The sequence below is a fragment of the Pavona decussata genome, unplaced genomic scaffold, assembly GCF_977016875.1.
Source record: "Pavona decussata unplaced genomic scaffold, jaPavDecu1.1 SCAFFOLD_8, whole genome shotgun sequence".
In the NCBI taxonomy this organism is placed as follows: Eukaryota; Metazoa; Cnidaria; class Anthozoa; order Scleractinia; family Agariciidae; genus Pavona; species Pavona decussata.
In genome coordinates, this window is record NW_028145431.1 from 416926 (window position 1) to 437355 (window position 20430).

At 38.9% G+C, this 20430-nt stretch overlaps 3 protein-coding genes and 1 long non-coding RNA gene across 9 annotated transcripts in view; 3 read left to right on the forward strand and 1 right to left on the reverse strand.

Annotated features, from left to right (window-relative positions):
* The window catches only part of LOC146488716 (ephrin type-A receptor 7-like), a 148988-nt gene that overhangs the window by 54634 nt on the left and 73924 nt on the right, over positions 1-20430 (forward strand). The window lies entirely within an intron of this gene.
* Positions 1-20430, forward strand: part of LOC146488717 (ephrin type-A receptor 7-like) — a 115351-nt gene that overhangs the window by 54622 nt on the left and 40299 nt on the right. The window lies entirely within an intron of this gene.
* Positions 1-20430, reverse strand: part of LOC146488719 (uncharacterized) — a 159299-nt gene that overhangs the window by 39928 nt on the left and 98941 nt on the right. The gene's annotated exons all lie outside the window — the stretch shown is intronic.
* On the forward strand, positions 139-18663 carry LOC146488721 (uncharacterized). Its single transcript, XM_085111947.1, has 16 exons — positions 139-306; positions 1936-2605; positions 5937-6298; positions 11121-11235; positions 11495-11612; positions 11712-11764; positions 12238-12468; positions 12945-13055; positions 13228-13412; positions 13995-14114; positions 14914-14984; positions 17278-17318; positions 17423-17519; positions 17965-18064; positions 18331-18433; positions 18569-18663. The coding sequence occupies exons 1-15, from the start codon at positions 163-165 to the stop codon at positions 18391-18393; spliced, it is 2481 nt and encodes an 826-aa protein (XP_084968073.1). The 5' UTR covers positions 139-162; the 3' UTR covers positions 18394-18433; positions 18569-18663.

A 20430-nucleotide genomic window follows, 5' to 3' on the forward strand; every position in this document is an offset into this window, starting at 1 on the left:
CCTAAGCCAAGCTGTTCCAGCTTGGCTTAGACCGCTGAGCAATATTATTTCCCATATCTTATTTCAACTGAGCATGAATAGAGTGTTATGAAATGGATTACTTTTCTTTTCTTTCCTTTTTTTTTCAGTCTGTGTATTTTAGGTAAGCTTCAAACTCTCTTTATGGAGCGCTGGTGGATGACTGTCTGCACTTCGTTGACCTTTATATCTTGGGCGTCATCGGACAAAGTGGTGCTGATGCAAGAACCGAAATGTGACTCATGCCTTTGGACGTGGGACACTTACCAATATTATGGTTCTTTGGGGGTAAGTTTCTGTTTGCATTATTCCCCATCTGACCTGCCTTACCCCAAATTTACACTTGTTTAAATATTCTGTCCTACTCGGCTTTAGTGAAATACCTACATCTACATCTACATCTACATCTACATTTATTAAGTTGATAAAATCTTGTAAGACATCACATCGACTGTAATGAAAGCTCCATTTACTGTCCCGCCTCCATTTACTTCCCTTTCCATCTCCCTGAGCAGTATTGATAGTCGCTTAATTTCGCTTGGTTTAAACAGGTTGTAGTGATATGATGTAAATAAAACCTGTTTCCTTTACTGTTGAAACTCAACTAAATAACTCGACCCCTAAATGCACAAAGAATTCGCACTACATCTCAGAGGTACTTTTAAATCTTATGAAATCTAAAAAAAGTCGGAAAAGTACGTGTTCTGTAGTCTTTGTCGTCTCCCTTAAAAATTCATTGAGACCCTTAACGCATAGAGACGATGCCTCATACTCCTCTTCTTCCTTCTTCTTTTTTACCCCTCTCTGTCTTTATTATTATTATTATTATTATTATTATTATTATTATTATTATTATTATTATTATTATTATTATTACTATTATTATTATTATTATTATTATTATTATTATTATTACTATTATTATTATTATTATTATTATTATTATTATTATTATTATTTTGCGGCTCTCCATATTGAATAATAAGGACAGTTTTTGTAGGTATTGAAAAACTTGAATGTAATTACTTCCCATGCCATACTAACAAACAGCCAGAAAAGGAAGCACTCTGCATGCAATTATGTTGTAAGAACGAAAATTAATTTACGCTTCTTGTAAAATATATTTTTCTTGCTAAAAGTAAAAAGAAAAAAATTATAATCACACTTGCCTAACAAGCTTCACACTGGCGTCGTAGCGACGTAAGAACATTGAGATAATGACATTATTTTTCTACATGTCGTGATTTTTATGTAATTTGCGAAGGCTTCCGTATTCAAGTGCACGTGCTTACTTAAGGTGTCTTTTTGCGTTTGCGCGACTTTGTTTACATTTAGGAAACGGCATTTTTAAAAAAAAAGGACTCCGCACTTTAGTGACAACACGACAGTTTTCAATCTCCTAGGCCCTGTTTTCCGCTGTTTGCCCTTTGTGGCCGAAAAGAAAACTCCCATACAAGGCAACATATTTGTAGGTCCTACAGGTTGATTACGGTTTTTCCTTTAATATGTTTATCGCCACACACCTAGAAAATTATTCTTGGCGTATTCATTTCATCAGTGGCATCACCCAACTGGCTCACGGAAGAGACTGGGATATACCTAGTGGACGTAGTCGTGGCCAACAACCAAACAGCTGGTTAAGAACAGTAGGTTCCTTGCAGTTGGAGACATACAAAGACTTGACGTCACTGTCAAATATTCTATAACTAAGTGTCCGACATTCACATTTTTTAATGAATCGTTTATTGCTTATGTCTAGGAATCAAACACAAGCGTCCCTGGTGACAAAATACCTCACCCTATCAAAAGCTTTGGCTCACTTGTACCTTTTCCGTTGTTTTCACCAACATACTTGCACATCCTACAAAGTAGTTAATCTGCCTTTTACATATTTATCACTTCACATCTGGAAATTAATTGCTGGTGTACTTCTTTCATCAGTGGTTTCACACGGGGTCAGGGTCACGGAATAGATATAGCTTGTGTGATGGAGGCAGTCCTGGCCAACAACCAAACAGGTGGTTACGGAGTAGGATCATTCCAGTTGGAGACATTCAAAGACTTGAAGTCACTGTCGAATATTCTTCCACCAGTTGTCCGTCATCATTCACATTTTGTAACCAATCGTTCTTCGCTTATGTCTGGGAATCAAACACAAACGTCTTTAGCGACAAAATACCGCACCCCATCGACAACTTTGGCTCATATAGATTATTTGCCACTATCAACCGTCCGCCAATCAACCCAACAATTTTGACCATACCTCTTGAAGTAAAAAGAAAATTCATTGTGCTGGGATTTCGTGATCAAGGTGGATGCAGAACGTTGATTTCTGTCAAAGTTTCTTACAATTTGTGCCCTGTAGAAACGCTTAAAGACAGCTTGGTGTCTCTCCCGCGAACATTATCTCCCTTCAGTAGCATGAAATCAATTCCTGTTAATGGAAGTTGCGCTACAGACTCTGTCCAGGCTGTGCAGGGAAGTATGAGTGTCCTCTGTGAAGGCAGTGGTCAGTGGAATACCACTATTCTGGAAGGAATGTGTTTTTGTAGGGAAAACATGGCGAACACTGAAGGAATCTGCAAAGGTATACATTTTTTTTTTTATCTAGGGAGAGTTGCGAGAGGAAGAATCCTTCTGTACACCTATACAGTAGGTTGAACTGATAAACTTGGTTATAGTCTCCTGGCGAATCAGCATTGATGTTGTCGAAGTGTAGCGGTGGCCACATTGGAAATATAAAACTAATAACTATTTGCATATTAAGAGTGAAAGCTATTTCTCTTAAACATTCTATTCTTTTGTACCTCCAATGTTTCCACCGAGGGCTTTAAGAAATTGAAGTTTGCTCTAATTTGGATATTCGTACTACACATGCAATTTGTGTCGCCACCTCCTACATCGAGCGCGCGTTCCGAGGAAGGCATTCAGACAAATGTAGTGGGTATGAGCCTTATGCAGTCCTTTTGAATGAATTTGACTCTGTTTAAATGCTCGGTGACCCTTGTTTTACTTTTGATAGATCACCTCCCTTTAGCGATTCTCTATATTAAGGTTACCCTATACCTTCAGAGGTGTCTCGCGTCCAAACGATGTAGCGCGTCCAGTTTCAACTGTACTACCTAAACCCCTATATCAAATTAAAGCTTATAGAGCTGACTATCAAACCATACCAAGAATTTTGAGATAAAATGAATTGTCGAGTTTTCCACAACCTCAGTAGTATACTTTCATTGGAATTAAGCCCCGTTACTGTCGATGTAAGGTCGAGGTGCCGAGGTAAATCATTGATATGCATAAGGGTCGAGTCCATGACGTCACCTAACGTTACAACCTTAGTATGCCTTCTTGCATACTAATTAAGTCTCTTCCCGCATAATAATAAGTGTCAAGGCTTACTAATGAGCGTCACTCTAGTACAAAGGAAACGATAGATATGCCTAGGCTTGCCCGCTCTATACCCACCCTGATTGGATCTTAAGATTTATATTGCCTGTTTTGAATAAAAAGCGGTTAGATTTTGAAAGCGCTATCGTTCTTGCACTTGCTTTGCTGGGAAAACTTTTTTTCGATTTTTAAAACGTTAGTACCGTTGAAAATGGCTTTTTTCACCAACATTATTGATCTTCAAGCTGCCTCGAGCGCTTGTTTAACTGTCCGCGACTGGGAGGTGTTGTTTGAAGCCCCGTTTGCTGGGAAAATTTATCTCCGATATTTCAGGTTATTCGTGACTATCATCGATCATTACCGTTAAAAAACAAAACACACACACATATATACACAAAGTGTCGCTGAAAACTCTATATTTCAAGTTTGTTTGACTATTGCAAGACCGTTTTCCCCTATCTATCTCGAGGAAATAAAAAACTATTAAAGTCACGCACCGTTAGTCAGTTAATTATGCGGGTCCACGAGCCTAAAGTTGCATACAAATTACTTCAGTTCTGCTGGAAAAACCCCAAGGGAGTATCTTGACGCATTAGTGTACAATCAATTTTATATAACTTAACAAGGATCAATTGAAAACACGCGACTTATAATTGCTAGCAATAGAACCAGACAAGAGATACCGTTTTAAAACCTTTATTAAAAAACAATGACAAAAAGAGTCAAATACACAGTGATTTCAAGCGGAAGGATATTAATTAATCTTCGTTTCCGTTCTCTTCTTTAGAAGGGGAATAGAAATCGGCCTCCAAAGTCTTCGCGTTTTTGTGTGTAACTGACTCCACAATCGTGACACCGAAGAAGGCCCTCTTTCACGTACTTTCTCTCCTCGGGAATCTGGTGATCGCATATAGGACAAATCTTGTAGTAATCATGCCAAAAGCATTTAGGACATTTCATGATCAATGTACAGTACACATAAGAGTTCTGGCAATGTTCACAGGGACTTTTAAAGTGACTGAAGGTGGTGGACGTTTCAGGGTTATTACTTTCTGTTTCCTGACTGTCATTGTCAGTATCGTTGTCGCTCTCTTGGATGCCTTCAGCTTCAACGCCATTCTCAGAACCCATCTCGTCCTCCCCCTGATTTTCTATATCCGATGAACTCTCCTCGTTCTTACTCTCGTTATCGGAAGTATTTTCTACATTGCGGTAGCCTTTTTCCTTTTCTATTAAATCACTTAACAACTTTTTGTTCTTGATTAAACCTTTATCGATTCCTAACTCTGCAAGTCCATCTAGAAACGTATTCAGCGCACGAGGTTTGGTAATCTCATTGTTGAGAGGGAGTAACATATACTCAACTAGCTCGGCGATGTTTGTGACGGGAATGGTACGTTTATTTCGAAGTAATTGTCCGCGGGGAGTCCAGAAAAGAATATCTTTGGACGCAGCCATACTATGCAGCAAATCAGAAGCACGCTTTTCCGGCACTGCTCGGGAAAGGTTGTTCAAGACATCTTTTATCCGGGGTTCTTCATCCTCGCTTTCATCATCAGAACTTTCGCTTTCTTCATGTTCACTCTCGTGTTCTTCTTCAACTAAATCTATCTTTCTCTTCATATTGATCAGCACTCGTTAAAGGCAAGTGTAAAATGAATGTACCAGGCCTGTGTGGTTTCCTTTATAACATTAGTAATCCCAAGCTACTTATAACAGGGGCTAATACATTTTCAATAAAACCACTACCGCGTCTTGTACAAGAACTCGCTTCTTTGTTTTGTAAGGGACATTTGAGCCGGCCAAGTTAAGCAAAGCATCCTTATATGGCAGCAACATCTGCTTATTTTCTTTGGACATGGGAATGTGTCCCTTGAGTATATTGTATAAGACTTGGACTAGTGCATGTAGTTGCTGTGGAGTAGCTGTCTTTAAAAGAAATTGGCGCTGATGAACAGTGAGCTAACAGCTGAAGAAAACCACGATTGTTGTTCACTACACGAGACATACCTGTAAAGTGAGCTAAGGCGAATGAGTTGCTTACATTTATTGTGGGGAAACAATAAAAATGTGGTGGTAGCGAAAGAAAAACAATAGAATTGAAGAGGAGGAGGAGGAGGAGGAGGGTGAGGAGGGAAAACAATAGAATTGAGGAGGAGGAGGGAGAGGAGGACGAAAACAATAGAATTGAGAAGGAGGAGGAGGAGGAGGGAGAGGAGGACGAAGTCAATAGAATTGAGGAGGAGGAGGAGGAGGAGGAGGAGGAGGAGGAGGAGCAGGAGCAGGAGCAGGAGCAGGAGCAGGAGGAAGAGGAGGAGCAGGGAAAACAATAGGGGTTCATTCTATATAAATGTGACACATTCGATGTTTTTTTCAGTTCACGTTAAGTCTTCACTGAGTTGACATGAGTTGGTTCTGTTCTTTCTGCGAAAAACCCTTAAGTAGAAAAGATAACATGCAAAGACATATGTTTAATAAGCACAATGCGTCGCCGAGTTTCACTCCATTCAGAGCTATGCCGTTTTCTCCAGAAAAATGTCAGCGGTTTCGCTTCCAACATCCATTTACCTCCATGATGATTGCCGGAATGACGGGGTCCGGAAAAACCGCCTGGATTCGATCTCTATTGCAACAAGCTTCAGAGACAATTCACCCTCCCCCGGAGAGGATCGTTTGGTGTTATTCACAATGGCAGCCTGCGTACACAGAAATGCTAGTCGCCATGCCACATATCGAATTCGTCAAGGGCATTCCTAAGGCTTTGGAGCAGGATTCCTATTTTAATGTAAACACACGGAATTTGATCCTGTTTGATGTTCAGATGATTGACGCCAGTAAAGACAAGCGAATTGTGAACCTTTTTACTCGTGGTTCTCATCATCGCAATCTCAGGGTGATTTATATCGTGCACAATCTATTCCATCAGGGAAAAGGTAGCCGCAGCATAAGCCTAAACAGTCATTATTTGGTGTTATTTAAGAATCCACGAGACAAATTGCAAATCTTGACTCTGGCGAAGCAAATGTATCCCGGCCAAACGGATTTCTTTTTAAATCACTACGAAGAGGCTGTGAAAAGAGCTTTTGGTTATCTGTTGATTGATCTGAAAACCACTACCCAAGACAACTGTAGATTGCGTACAAACATCCTCCCCAGCGAAGAAGGCTTTAACCAAGCAAGATTTCAAGAAAATATTCCTCAAGAGCTTTTAAAATATGTGAAGCAGCAAAACATAGCGACACCCCCAGTACTTCCAGCTATGGAAGAAATAAAGGGCAGTATGGATGGCATGCTTTCTCGAAACGATCTCCGGGAGGATGAAAAAGCTAAACAATACTTTCAGTTGCAAAACAGATACCTGGCTTTTAAAGAACAATTAAATTCAAGAACACGACCGGAAGAAATAATTAGCGCTGTTCCAGACTTAACATCAAGGGCACTAGATTCTTCGACAGCAACGGCAGCATTCCCCACTCCCCTCAACACTTTTAACGTAACACCTGAATTAACACAGGCGGCTATCTCTCAAAAACCATACAAAGAAAGCCTCACGCCTGCACCACCCTCAAACCCTGCTTTCCTGACCCCTCCTCCCACAGTAGAAACACCATCACAACAAGCCCCGAAGCGAAAAAGGCGTCGGATTCAATTAGTAAATTATTTGGATGATCGTGAAGCTCATGGCAAACGGCTGAGGAAACGTCGGCATAAGAAATTTAATCCATACAAGTACTCCATGGGCAAAGAAGATGAAGATTAATTAATTTCCTTCCGCTTGAAATCACTGTGTATTTGACTCTTTTTGTCTTTGTTTTTTAATAAAGGTTTTAAAACGGTATCTCTCGTCTGGTTCTATTGCTAGCAATTATAAGTCGCGTGTTTTCAATTGATCCTTGTTAAGTTATACAAAAATGATTATATACTAATGCGTCAAGATACTCCCTTGGGGTTTTTCCAGCAGAACTGAAGTAATTTGTATGCAACTTTAGGCTCGTGGACCCGCATAATTAACTGACTAACGGTGCGTGACTTTAATAGTTTTTTTATTTCCTCGAGATAGATAGGAGAAAACGGTCTTGTAATAGTCAAACAAACTTGAAATAAAGAGTTTTCAGCGACACTTTGTGTATATATGTGTGTGTGTTTTGTTTTTTAACGGTAATGATCGATGATAGTCACGAATAACCTGAAATATCGGAGATAAATTTTCCCAGCAAACGGGGCTTCAAAACAACACCTCCCAGTCGCGGACAGTTAAACAAGCGCTCAAGGCAGCTTGAAGATCAATAACGTTGGTGAAAAAAGCCATTTTCAACGGTACTAACGTTTTGAAAATCGGAAAAAAAGTTTTCCAAGCAAAGCGATTGCAAGAACGATAGCACTTTCGAAATCTACTCGCTTTTTATTCAAAACAGACAATACAAATCTTAAGATCCAATCAGGATGAGTATAGAGCGGGCAAGCGTAGGCATGTCTATTGTTGTCATTGTGAAAGAGTGACGCTCATTAGTAAAACTCGGCACTTATTAGTATGCAGGAAGACACCACCTAATCACTTAAAATTGGTATGCAGGAAGGCATTGTTTTCCCTAGGTTATAACAATAGGTGACGTCATGGACTCGACGCTTATGCATGTCAATGATTTACCTCGGCACCTCGACCTTACCTCGACACTAACGGGGCTTAATTCCAATGAAGGTCTACTACTAACCTCTAAGTGCGAGCGTCCGAATCACCTTTTTGAAGCTACAAGTCAAAGCGAATTTTGTTTTTCGCTAATTTAATTTGCTCCTCAGTTTCCGGACCCAAAGCGCCAAAAAAGCGTGTGTGCGTTTTGCCATATTCAATCGCAATGACAAGTTATAGAACGTTTTCAAAATAGGATGAAAAAAATGTGGAGTGATCATACAAAGATCGCTCTCGGAGAAAAAATATTTCGAAAGAAAAGATTCGCAGACACGTTTTTGTTGTTTATATGTTAAACTAGCTACTGTCCATATTTTAAAGGGATACTCTAGACCCCAAAACAACTTTCGCTTAAAAGGTAGCATTTGGACTATAATAAAGGGTAAACGGCACAAAAAGTACAAAAGAAAAAAGTAAAAGGCCGAAAATTGGAGGAGAAAGGCGAAATTTTCCTCGTTTTGAAGACCGGAAGTAAAAATCGTCTTTGGTAGAGCACGTGATCGATGACGTAGAATGAAGAACCGCTCTTGTTTACAACACTGAAGACAATATGGATTCTGGGAATAAGCGCAGTTCTTTTGCCTGTTTTTCTTCTGAAAAAAATTGTACAATCGAAATTGCCGACGGAGTAACGTTAGCAGAGCTATGAGGGCGCTCTTTCGCATGTGTTTAGCCGTGCAACAGCGAAGTGAACTCGGTTACGGACTCTACAAAACGAGTGCGAAGAGGTGTTTTAGAGCGGATTGGTAAGCGACCAGTTTTGCATTCTATAGCAAATTCGGTGTATTTCACATCCGCAATGTGATTTCATTGGCGATTGAATAAGTTTTGAGTAGCATTAAAGTTTCCTTTTTATGGTACGGCGTTCTTATTTGAAATCTAGTTTAGTTTGGTCATTAAGTTACATTTTTTGGCCTGTTTAATAGCAGTTAATAGAGACAGCGTACAAAGCTCAGCGAAAGCTAGGAGATGTGGGCAGCTTTCATTATAACGATTCACACTTACAGGAGCGTTACCTGTACAAACAGCAATACTACGACGAAGACTAAGCACATGAATAAATTCTGGAGTCATCCTGATTGTGCTGTACTGGGCCTTTTGGGATATTAAACGAGTTTAACCTTTCATGCCATATTGCGTTCTATACTACTGCATTCGAGCTCACCTTACGGGGATTTTTTCCGATAAGTAATGTGACTGGCAATTTTTCATTGTTTTCCATTTTAAAGCAAAACAAGGCCTGTCACCTTTGATATTATGCTGATTTAGAAAACGGTGTTCACCGTTGTTGGTCATTTTGCCCTGTCGCGCCGCGTAAACAGCGAATATGACAGTCGCGTACCTGAACTGAACAAGGTTAATGAAATAACTGCGATACTACGTGTGTTCGAAAGGTAAGCTTAAGTATCATTATCGGCTAATGCTAGTTTTCTTCAGGCTGCACTGCAATAACATTTTTTTATTATTTTTCAAACATACAGTGAACCCTAGTTCTGGTGGAGTAGCTTGTTTTGTGATCTGTCTGGCGCGAGCGGCTTCATTGGACGTGCTGTCCTCCATCGGGCCTATGCTCTTATTTTCTGATAGTCCTTCTTCAAAACAAGGTTGAAACGGCGTTTTGTGAGCTTTTCATCTTTCCATAGACACAGCTATGATAATTTGTTGTTGAGAACAGTCTTCAGAAAAGTGAGCAGAGGTCGTGGGGTTAGCAAACAAATCGAATCGCGTGTGTCCGAACCATCCGTACAAAACCCGAAAGAAATGCCAATTATGAAGACCTTCACCGTTGTTACTAGAATTAAGCATCAAGCAACTTTAAATCGATACGGTGTTATTGAATTTTCCTCAAAACGCGAACTATACATTTTATTTTGGAATTTTAAAATCAAGCCATTTGCCGAATCTTGCTAAAGAAATCCAGGGGAATCTAACCGGAAAAGGTTTGGCGAGTTCTTCTTTCTGCGTCATTTCCGGTTTTCGGCCCAAGTGCTGCTTTGAATCCCACGGCGAGAAACTTTTCGTTTTTCTAGGCAAAATAACGGAGATCGAACTCCAATTTTGGTAAATATCTTTTATTTGAGTATCCCTTTAACAGATAAATAAAAGGAAGATGACCTAATCTAATTTAACATTCATAAACCGTATAGAATCACAAATTCAAGCAAAAGTCAAATTCCTATCAGTATACAATAAAAAAACAAAATTATACCTAGTTCTCAACTACTAAACATTTTTAGTTCTTTCAAATTGATTCCCCCTCCCCCAAAAAGAATGACTATCAGCAGATCATCTGACTTATTATCATTATTATATTTTTCTTTGCCCCTTTTTGAAGCCATTCGTTTTCCATACACCCTCTCCATGCGCCATTCCTTCCCAGGCAAATGAACGGCCCCATCCGTAGTACGTGGTTCCTTTCAAATAACCCTCGCTCCCAAGGACGTACCATCTCAAGCAGTTTAAGGCCTGGGTTTGAAGAGTGTTATGGATGATTCACTGTAACTTCGGTTTGACTGTCTTGAACAGGGTGAAATTTTGACTGAATATAAAACTCGATCTTTTCTTTTGCCTTCACCCAAATGTCAAAAAAATAGTAATAAAAAATTTATATCGGCAATACAGTGAAGAATTTTCTTTATATAAATAAATTAGCGTTAATTTGTTTGATGTTTTCTCTTGACACCGTCGCCTACATGTGAACTCTTTTTCATGTGATCTATAGCACTACTTATTACACTTAAAAATGTTAAGGATGATAAGACCTTTCTATCTGTCAAATTTTGGTTCACTGCCATTGGCTTTGTGACAGTTTTCTAAAATAAACCATTCTTTTTTCCTTTTAACGCCCTTTAACCAGACCTTAAAGTGCTTAAGATGTTGTTAATCGAAGTCAACCGCGTCGCCAGTCGAAAGACCAACTAAGTCAAACTCGTCCACAGTCTGACAGGCCTACCATGAAATGGATCGTTGACCGTTGTTGTTGTTGTTGTTGTTTTTTTTTTATTTTGCTTTTGCTTTTGCTTTTTAGGTGTTTGCCCTGAACAACTTTGGAACAGGACCTCCGGATGTAAAAACGATTAAAACTCCAAGTTTTGGAACAGGACCTCCTGGTGTAAGAACGATTACAATTCCAAGTGGTCCAGGTTAGCTGACTTTTATTAGTGGCTACTGCAATTGCAACTACATTTAACGATATATTTTGCTGTAAAAACAACACTAAACGTGAACCGTTTTATGTTGGCCTCATGCCAGCCTCAACGTCAACTCATCCCTTTTGAGGTCGAGAATAGAATATACACCTGAATATAAATATAAAAATAGGTAAAGAAGACCTTGGTAAACAATCTTGCAGAAAAATATCTCGATTAATTTGGACTTAATCCTTTTGCGAATTTGCAAAAGAATTTTCTTCAGGTAATCCTCCATCGACCCCTGCCACTGTTATTGCCATTTCTGTGGTGTCTGGAGTTATTATTTTGATTGTGCTGACCTTGCTTGGTACATGCATCTATCGACAAAGGTAATAATGTACATTTTTTTTGTTTCAGTTAGAGGTTATATTGAAAGTGTAGATCAATCCACCAGAGCTCTTCAGAATTCTCTCTTTTTTTCTTTGCAGAAAAGTGCAAGCGAGATTAGAGAAAAGGTTGGGGGATTTGCAAGCTGCAAAAGGTAAACCGCAGTGTTGCATGTTGAAATCGGGTCGTCAGCGTACTTTGCAGAAGCAGTTGAAAAGTGCGCACAGTGTCATAATAACATCAGTGTATCAGTGATATTACACGAGAATCAGTGGTCTGGATACAAACTCTACAATGACCAAAAAAAAGTGGTCTCATTTAAATCTTTTGCGTTCGATTATTAGGTCATTTGGTTGATTAATCTAGAATTATTAAAAGAAGTACATTAACATGAAATCGGGTCATGCAGAAATGGACTCCTTGCTTTCGAATCAAGTATGTTGTTTGCTAGCCTGCAGAACAGGCGTTCTTTTTTGCGTTTTTCAGGCGAGTGGAGGCGCGGCAAGCCTGTAAAACGCAAACAAAAAATAAAATAAAATAAATAAATAAATAAATAACGCCTGTTCTGAAAGCTAGTAGTTTGCTCGTTCTCGTCATTTCTGACATCAAAAATTGCATTGTTTCAAGTGAATACTGCCCATGAAGGAGAAGAGATTCACATGGAAGTTGTTATGCCTGGAACAAATTCGGATGATACCGTACATCAACCAGCTGAGTACATGGATATTAGTAATATTCACTCATTCGAACTGGAACGAAATGATATCAAGTTTGTGAGGCTACTGGGAAGCGGCAACTTTGGGGAAGTTTTTAAAGCGACCTTTGGTAACGACACTGTGGCTGTGAAATCCCTTAAAGGTGAGACATTTACACCTTTTTAATGTCCCTTTTAAGGGCAATTTAGACGGAACGATTTTCTCTTACGACTGTCGCATGCGATTTCTAGAGCGCCGGCTCCATGCGTCATGTAAAAATCGTACACAACGCTCGCCACTCAACATTGCCTTTATCTACGATTGTCGTAGGATTTTAAAACATGTTTTAAAATCCTACGACATTTTTCGTGTTGTGTGCGTCTGTCGTAAGGATGTTGCAATTGTAGGTCGATTTACACGACGCGATTCGTGTTGTAGGCATGGCGTAAGCGTGTCGCATGCGACAAATCGTAGGCAAAATCGTACCGTCTAAATCGCCCTTTAAATGTACTGCCGTTTTAGTAGACACGCAATTAACATACTTGGGAGAAGTGTTTCTCTGACTAAAGGAGTGCGTGTTGAATCTCTCCCCTTCCCCCATTAATAATTTTGTTTTATTTTCCCCTTATGTTAATAAAGATACTGCCACTCCTAAAGACAAAGTTGACATGGTTGCAGAACTGAATGTGATGAAAAGCCTCAAGCCTCATCCTCACGTCTTAAAGCTCATTGGCTGCTGTAGTCTTGGTGGTAAGTCATTTCGTGAAACAGTTTAATTTGTTAACGTCGCCAGCGTACTTTCCTGTAATATTTGGTTGAACTTTTTCCTCCGACAAACTGCTTATTTTTTTTCAATGCAACGTGCTTACAGCATCTCATTTCTCATCTCATTTTACTCCCCTGATTCATTGTGCGTCAACAGGCCCTCTTCTGATTGTACTAGAGTATCTACCGTACGGCGATTTACTGGGGTATCTAAGAAAGAGCAGAGGTCACTCAGACAGTTATAATTCAGGAGAGAACCCTACATCAAGGCTTACTGCGAAAGATCTTTTGTCATTCGCTTGGAGAATAGCCGATGGGATGAAATATCTGGCCAAAATGAAGGTATAAGATGTCACCATTTCGAAGTCTTAACGATAGGCTTGAAAAGATAATCTTTTTGTTGTTCTCATCATCATTATCATCATTATCATCATCATCGTCATCGTGAGTTTTAGATGGGTACGATGTGTATTGTGCTTAATAAACTTTAAAATTTTACAGCTTGTTAAAACTAAACAAACAAGATTACAAAAAATTACATAATATAAAGTAAGAACCTAGTAAAATTGCATTTCTTTAGTATGATTTAGTGGTTAGAGCATTCGACAGTATGTGGAAGGTAATGAAGTCTTCTCTTTAAACAGTACACGGCCGTTACATACTGTTACTGTTGAACTGGAACTAGTTTGTACACGAGGCTTGTGCGGCGGTATTTCTTCCATCCCAAGCAAGATCTACTTAATTATTCAATGCCGAGAATACAAATATGATCTATTATTGCATTAGTGACTGAGCTTGACATTTGAAACTTTCTCCAGCTTGCTGAACTCACCCACCACGTTTGATAAGCCAACTTAAATCTACCTTTTCTCCCTTCCAAAACATTCTTTTTTATGCAATATGCCATAATTTTTTTGTATTTAGATTGTCCATCGCGATTTGGCTGCTCGTAACATTCTGGTTGGTGAAAACAAAGTTTGTAAAATTTCAGACTTTGGACTTGCTCGTGACGTGAATGCCGATATCTATGTGCGATCGTCCCAGGTACTGTTTGCTTTTCATGCCCCCATTTAACCCCATCTAGACCGGGGAGGGGGAAGAGGACGATTTTACCCGCCCCGACTTTGAGCGTTTACAACTTTCAATATTTCCGCAAACGACACGAAACGTCGTGACTTTTTCAGAAATTGATCTAGGAATATTTGTAAGCTAGCGAAAGGAAATTGAGGGAAAGGATTCGAAAGTGGGAAAAAATCCGATCCAGCAAAAAGAAATAATGGATTAAATTGAATGGTGATGATTGGTCAAAGTAAATTAGAAACTATAGTAAAAGGGGAAGTGACATGGGGTTTTTGACCTCTTTGGTTGAAAATGGTGAAATAATATCTTCACATAGCTACAAAATAATTCCAGATAAACGAGAGGAATGAAATTAACTCAATTATAGAAAGGAACACCTCGTGATCTGTTCTCGCGCGTTTTGGAAACGCGAAAACTTGAGAAACGTTAGCCTAAGATTTCTCAAGTTTCAGTCCATTCCGACCTACTCTGTCTCTGGCTAGAGGCATTAATCGACGGTTTTATTGTACTGGGGTAATAATTTATAACAAAACAAGGCAATTGGTTTTTGTTTCTATAGACAGACAAACATTTTGGGGTTTTGAAATGACATCAAATTCGCGTGACACTTCCCTTTTAAATGATAGTTGTGTTTTGCTGGTTCTTTATCCTCCCCTGATTATCATTATGATTATTATTGTGATCATTATGATAATTGATTATGACTACAAATAATTATGATTAGGATTATTACGATTATTGTTCTGATTACATTTATTCTAAGGCTCGACTCCCAGTCAAGTGGATGCCCCCTGAATCTCTATTCCGTGGTGAATCAAACGCTATGAGTGACGTGTATGTAACTTAAATTTATACCATGCAGTGGTTACACTATCAAACACCGCTATAATACGATCGGTGATTGTAGCGTAGCACAAATGCATCTAATTTCTTTACTTAAAAATGTCGTTGTTGTATTTTGTTTTTGGTTTTTTTATTTGTTGTTTTATTAATAGTTTTCAACATGTAAATAAAAACAAAGAAAAAACAAAAAAAAGGGAAATTGGATTTTCTTTGAGCGGTACAATCTTGGAGTCGTCCTTGATAAACAGCGGTAAAGAGAATAGCGGCAGATGGCTGTTTCAGCCAGAAAGACGAAGAGTGCTGTTGTCTTATACAATTAAACTCGCGAGTAGGGTGATGTACAAAACTCTGATAATTTAAAACTGACGTCTCAAGTTTTAATAGACTAATACTAATCGTCCTTTATGTCATCATCATCATCATATATCCTTTTCGTGCCTCGTGGCACATAGGGCCTTCACAGAGCTTCTCCACTCCTCTCTATTGGTTGCTGCGGTCCGCACCTCCTCCCACGATCTCCAACCTGCTTCTTGCCTTTCTTTCTCTACTGTCCGTCTCCAGGTGGTTTTTGGTCTTCCCCTTCTCCTTTTACCTTCTGGTGCCCAGCTCATGGCAACATTGCAATCATCATTGCGATCTTTCCTAAGAATATGGCCAATCATTTTCCATCTTCGAGACATCACTTCCACACTCAGTGGCTTCATGCTTGCTCTTTCCAGTAGCTCTTTGGTACTGACATGGTCTTGCCATCGGATTCGGAAGATCTTACGTAGGCATCTATTATGGAACACATTCACTGCTTTATCATCTCCTTTGTTCATCTTCCATGTCTCAGATCCGTAGAGTAACACTGGCACTACCAGTGTTTTATACAGCCTCAGTTTTGTTTTCCTCGAGATGTTATTAGAGATCCAGATCTTCTTTAGTTTGTTAAAGGCACCTCTGGCTTTCGATAACCTGTTCTTCAAGTCCTTCATACCGCCTCCCTCTTTACAAACTTTCGCCCCCAAGTACACAAACTCTTCGACATCTTCAATATCCTGCCCATTTATTATGATGTTTTCTTGGTTCCTTGCATTGATCCTCATCGTTTTTGTCTTTTCTCCGTTGATTTTGAGTCCCACCCGTCTGGCCTCTTCGTCCAGCCTTGTCGTTTTATCCTGAATCTGCTGCTCTGTAGATGAAAGCAGAGCTATATCGTCCGCAAAGTCCAAGTCGTCCAGTTTTGAAGTAAACTTCCACCTAATACCGTTTTCACCACTGCCAACCGCTCTTCGCATTACCCAATCCATAACAATCAAGAACAAGAATCCCGACATATTGCATCCTTGTTTTACCCCAGTTTTTATGTCAAACCACTCACATGTTTCCCCCTGATCTTCTACAGCACACTTGAAGTCGTCATAAAATACTCTTACCTTCTCCGGGATTCCATACTTAGCCATTATTACCCACAGGCTTTCTCGGTGGATAGAATCAAAAGCTTTCTCAAAGTCTACGAAGTTCAGGTACAGGGTTGCCTGCCATTCGCTGACCTGCTCAATAATGTTCCGCAGGATGAAGATCTGGTCTGTTGTACCCCTCCTGTACGTACTTGAAAGTCGTTTGGTTTTAGCTCCATGTAGTGCTGGTACACTAGACCGCAACACGATCCCTTTTGTTTGTTTGTTTTTTTTTGTTTTTGTTGTTGAGTGTTTGTTGTTGGTGTTTTTTTTGTTTCTCTTGAGATTAACGAAAGAAAACGAGAATGACCGAAAGCCCGATCCCGCGAGACTTGAAGAGTAATTTCTCGCGCGCGAACCTCGCACGCTTGTTCCCGACTTTCCCTTCAAAGATCGCGCGTTTGGCACGACTCAAAACTGTTTTGCAGGCTAAAGTTACACTGAAACAGACAAGCGATTAAAAGTAGTTCAAGCAACTTAGATTTGTCAGGTATTTATATCTTTTAAGGGCAATGAATTGCTTTTGATAAAGGAAAGACATGTTACTTGTTACATATTTCCGTTGTCGAAGATATTAAAATTGAACTGAGCGTTGACTGCAAGGTTTTAGTATGGTTTTTTATTTAGCATGTACGGGATGCGACATGTACCCGTTAGATTTCTCTTATATTTGACTCAGTTTCCCTTCGAAAAAAAAAAAAAAAAGCACGACTTCTTGACTTGTTACTACACACCTACTGATACCATTGATTCGTTTCTATATTTATCCATCTGATGATGCATTTATTTTAACGCTGCTTGTTGAAAACTTCTAAAATTGTTTCGTTTTCTTTCCTTCACAGGTGGTCATATGGTATTGTCTTGTGGGAGGTGTTCACAATAGGTAAATGAAGACCATTTGAATTCCCAGTTTATGAAAAAACAACAACGAATAATCTGCAAGTAATTAGGTCAATGTGATCCATACTGTTTTTTTTTATTTCACAGGTGATTCACCATACCCCAGTGTAAAGGCTAGACAAGTAGCATCTTTGCTGAAAAGAGGATATCGCATGCCACGACCAATCCATATTTCTGAGGAACTGTAAGTTATTTGTGCTGTACGGTAGATGTCAAATTTCTCAGGTTAGCAGCATTTTTAAAGCTAAGAGATCCGACTGACTGACCGACCGACCGACCGACCGACCGACCGACCGACCGACCGACCAACTAACCGACCAAACCTACTGGAGGACCGACTGACCCCAAAAAACAATGCAACCTTCTAACCGACTGACTGATTAACTGCTTGGGTGGTTGGCTGGCTGGCTCATTGATTTGCTGGGTAACTGACCGATTTTTAACCTCGCAATTTCCCCCGAAAACTGCAGCATTACCTACAAAAAGGTATCTTAGTGTCAAACTAACAAATAATTCCGTCCTCTCTGATCACAAAGTCGAAGAAACGAAATAGGGCTACTGTTAAAACAAGCATCGTTATCATAGCATTGAATAGCATTTCTCATGAAAGTCTGATCCATTTTTTAAAGATTTTCCATCATGTCCGAATGTTGGTCGGAGAAACCTGAGGATCGCCCTACATTCCAGTGGATCTGCGCAGCCGTGAATAGACTGATAAGTGATCAGAAGGTATGGAGAATGATTTGTGGGTACACGGAACATACTACTCAAATAAATCAAGATCGAGATTTTTTCAGTTGTGTTTAATAAAACATTGCTTGAACTTTAACTTTAGTTGTGTGAGTGCGTCTATTTCGTTTTCTCACAAATTGGTGTTCTAATTCGGGTTGCAAAAATAGTTTACTTGAAAGTAACATACTCTTCGAAGTTTCACAGATTTGAGCAAAGGAATATCAGTAACTAATGAACTTTGTTTTTTCCTTTTCTCAAAACAGAATTACGTCAACCTTGATGTTTATAATGATAAAGATTACGTCAACTTTGATATGTTCGATTGAGCTGCCAAGACCCTTATTTTATACAGCTATTTCATTTGCAATAGAGTTTGTGCACGACGGCCATGTTGGAGGACCGAAACAATACAATGATTTTCCTTTGGGAAATATATTCTATTTTTATGCAAACATTTTCTATTGTTTTAGTCCTCCAACATAGCCGCCGTGCACACACTCTATTGTTTTGAGGCTTGTGGAAATTTCGTTATAATTTAGTGTTTTTCGGAAACCGTACATTTACTAAACTCAGTTATGGCTCAAATCTACAGCAATAGGCCCTACCACGGTTTTCGACGCCATTTTGACGGGTAGGCAAACAGGCTTGAAATAACAGTGTTAATAATAATAATAATAATAATAATAATAATAATAATAATAATAATAATAATAATAATAATAATAATAAAGACTTTATTAACAGCATTTCCACAAAGTGGCTCTTCATCCGTTAATATCTAACTAAAATTAATTACAACTAAGACAAACTTAAAAAAAAACGGTGTTAAAATGAATAACAAAATATGTGTTCCAAACGCTAAATGAAAATCAATCACAGGCTGGACCTGGCTTTATCTTGCAGCAATTTCTTCGTCTCCTTAAAAAATAAAATTGGATCCATGCAGTTTCTTAAAGAAAGGGGAAGGTTATTAAATAAATTAGCAGCTTCATCTTGAAACGTATTGTATAGTGTTTGTATGGAAATCCGATGTCAAATAATTTTCATAAAACATCGCTTATAAAAAATTCGTGAGTTGGAAACTTTTGGCACTAGGAAAAGGATTTTAGGAACAAATTTTGAGGGATGTAGCTGTGACAGAAAGCGTCCAGTCGTGTTTTGAACTTTCCATACATTTGTCTGTATAGCGAGCTAGCCGTGAACTGCTACTAAAAATAGTTCACGGGAAAAAATACAGGGAAATGTATGGAAAGTTCAAAACACAACTGGACGCTTTCTGTCACAGTTACATCCCTCCAATTTTTTTTTCTTAAAATCCTTTTCCTAGTACCAAAAGTTTCCAATTCATGAATTTTTCAGAAGCGATGTTGTAAGAAAATTATTTGACATCGGATTTCCATACAAACACTGTTATCTCAAGCCTGTTTGCCTACCCGTCAAAATGGCGTCGAAAACCGTGATAAGGCCTATTAAATGAAATGTTTATGTATTTTCACCTATTCTATGGCACTGAAAAGCGCCGTTGAAACGATTCCCGCTAGTTTGAAAGCAAGTTCTAGTTCGACACCGCGAATGCGAATACGGTCTAATGCAGAAGATCACTACCTTTCGATTTTTTTCGTATAAGCTCGAAGCTATAAAATCCGACGACATTAATTGTTAATGAATAGCTGTATAAATAAAGAGACCGTTGAAGACCGATGAGTCTGCTCAGTAAAATAACACACACAACCTTAGAGTTTGGATGTAGCTTATTACCTTAGATAACGATAGAATGAAGACGTGTCTGTGTAGTTTTTGGTATTTTAGAATTTTCTTCTTGCTTGGTATAAAGGGGCAGTATTACCTTTTTAAGCCCCACTTTGAGTAGCCATAAAATATTTTTATCGAGTGTCGCTTTAACTGCCCAGTAGCGTAACTGAATACGCGTAGGTATGTCAGTTGCCTATCCTATATCCTATTAAGTTAAGATAGTATTATACTCAGAGATGTTTGTTAGGGAACAGAAAAACCACTATGTATTTTAAGTGTTGGACTATGTGTTCACTTGTAAGTTTTTATTTTATTTACATGTTTATAAGCTTTGGTCAGTGTAGGCGTCCCAGGCCTGCCTGCAATTTATTCTCGTTAAGTTTATCACGATAATTAAAAATGTTGATGTAGGTTAGGTGCGAAAGGAAAACCCATTGACACTGCTGGAAAGAGCACCTTAAAATTAAAGTTTGAGAGTCTTGTCTTTTAAAGTAGCTAATTTATAGTTTCGTTAAGTCTGAAAATTTTATAGACGTTCGTATGGAAACGGGCAAGTTTTCCCCGACTGCAAAAAATCCTGGATTTTAAGAGACAAGCCTCTCAAACTTGGT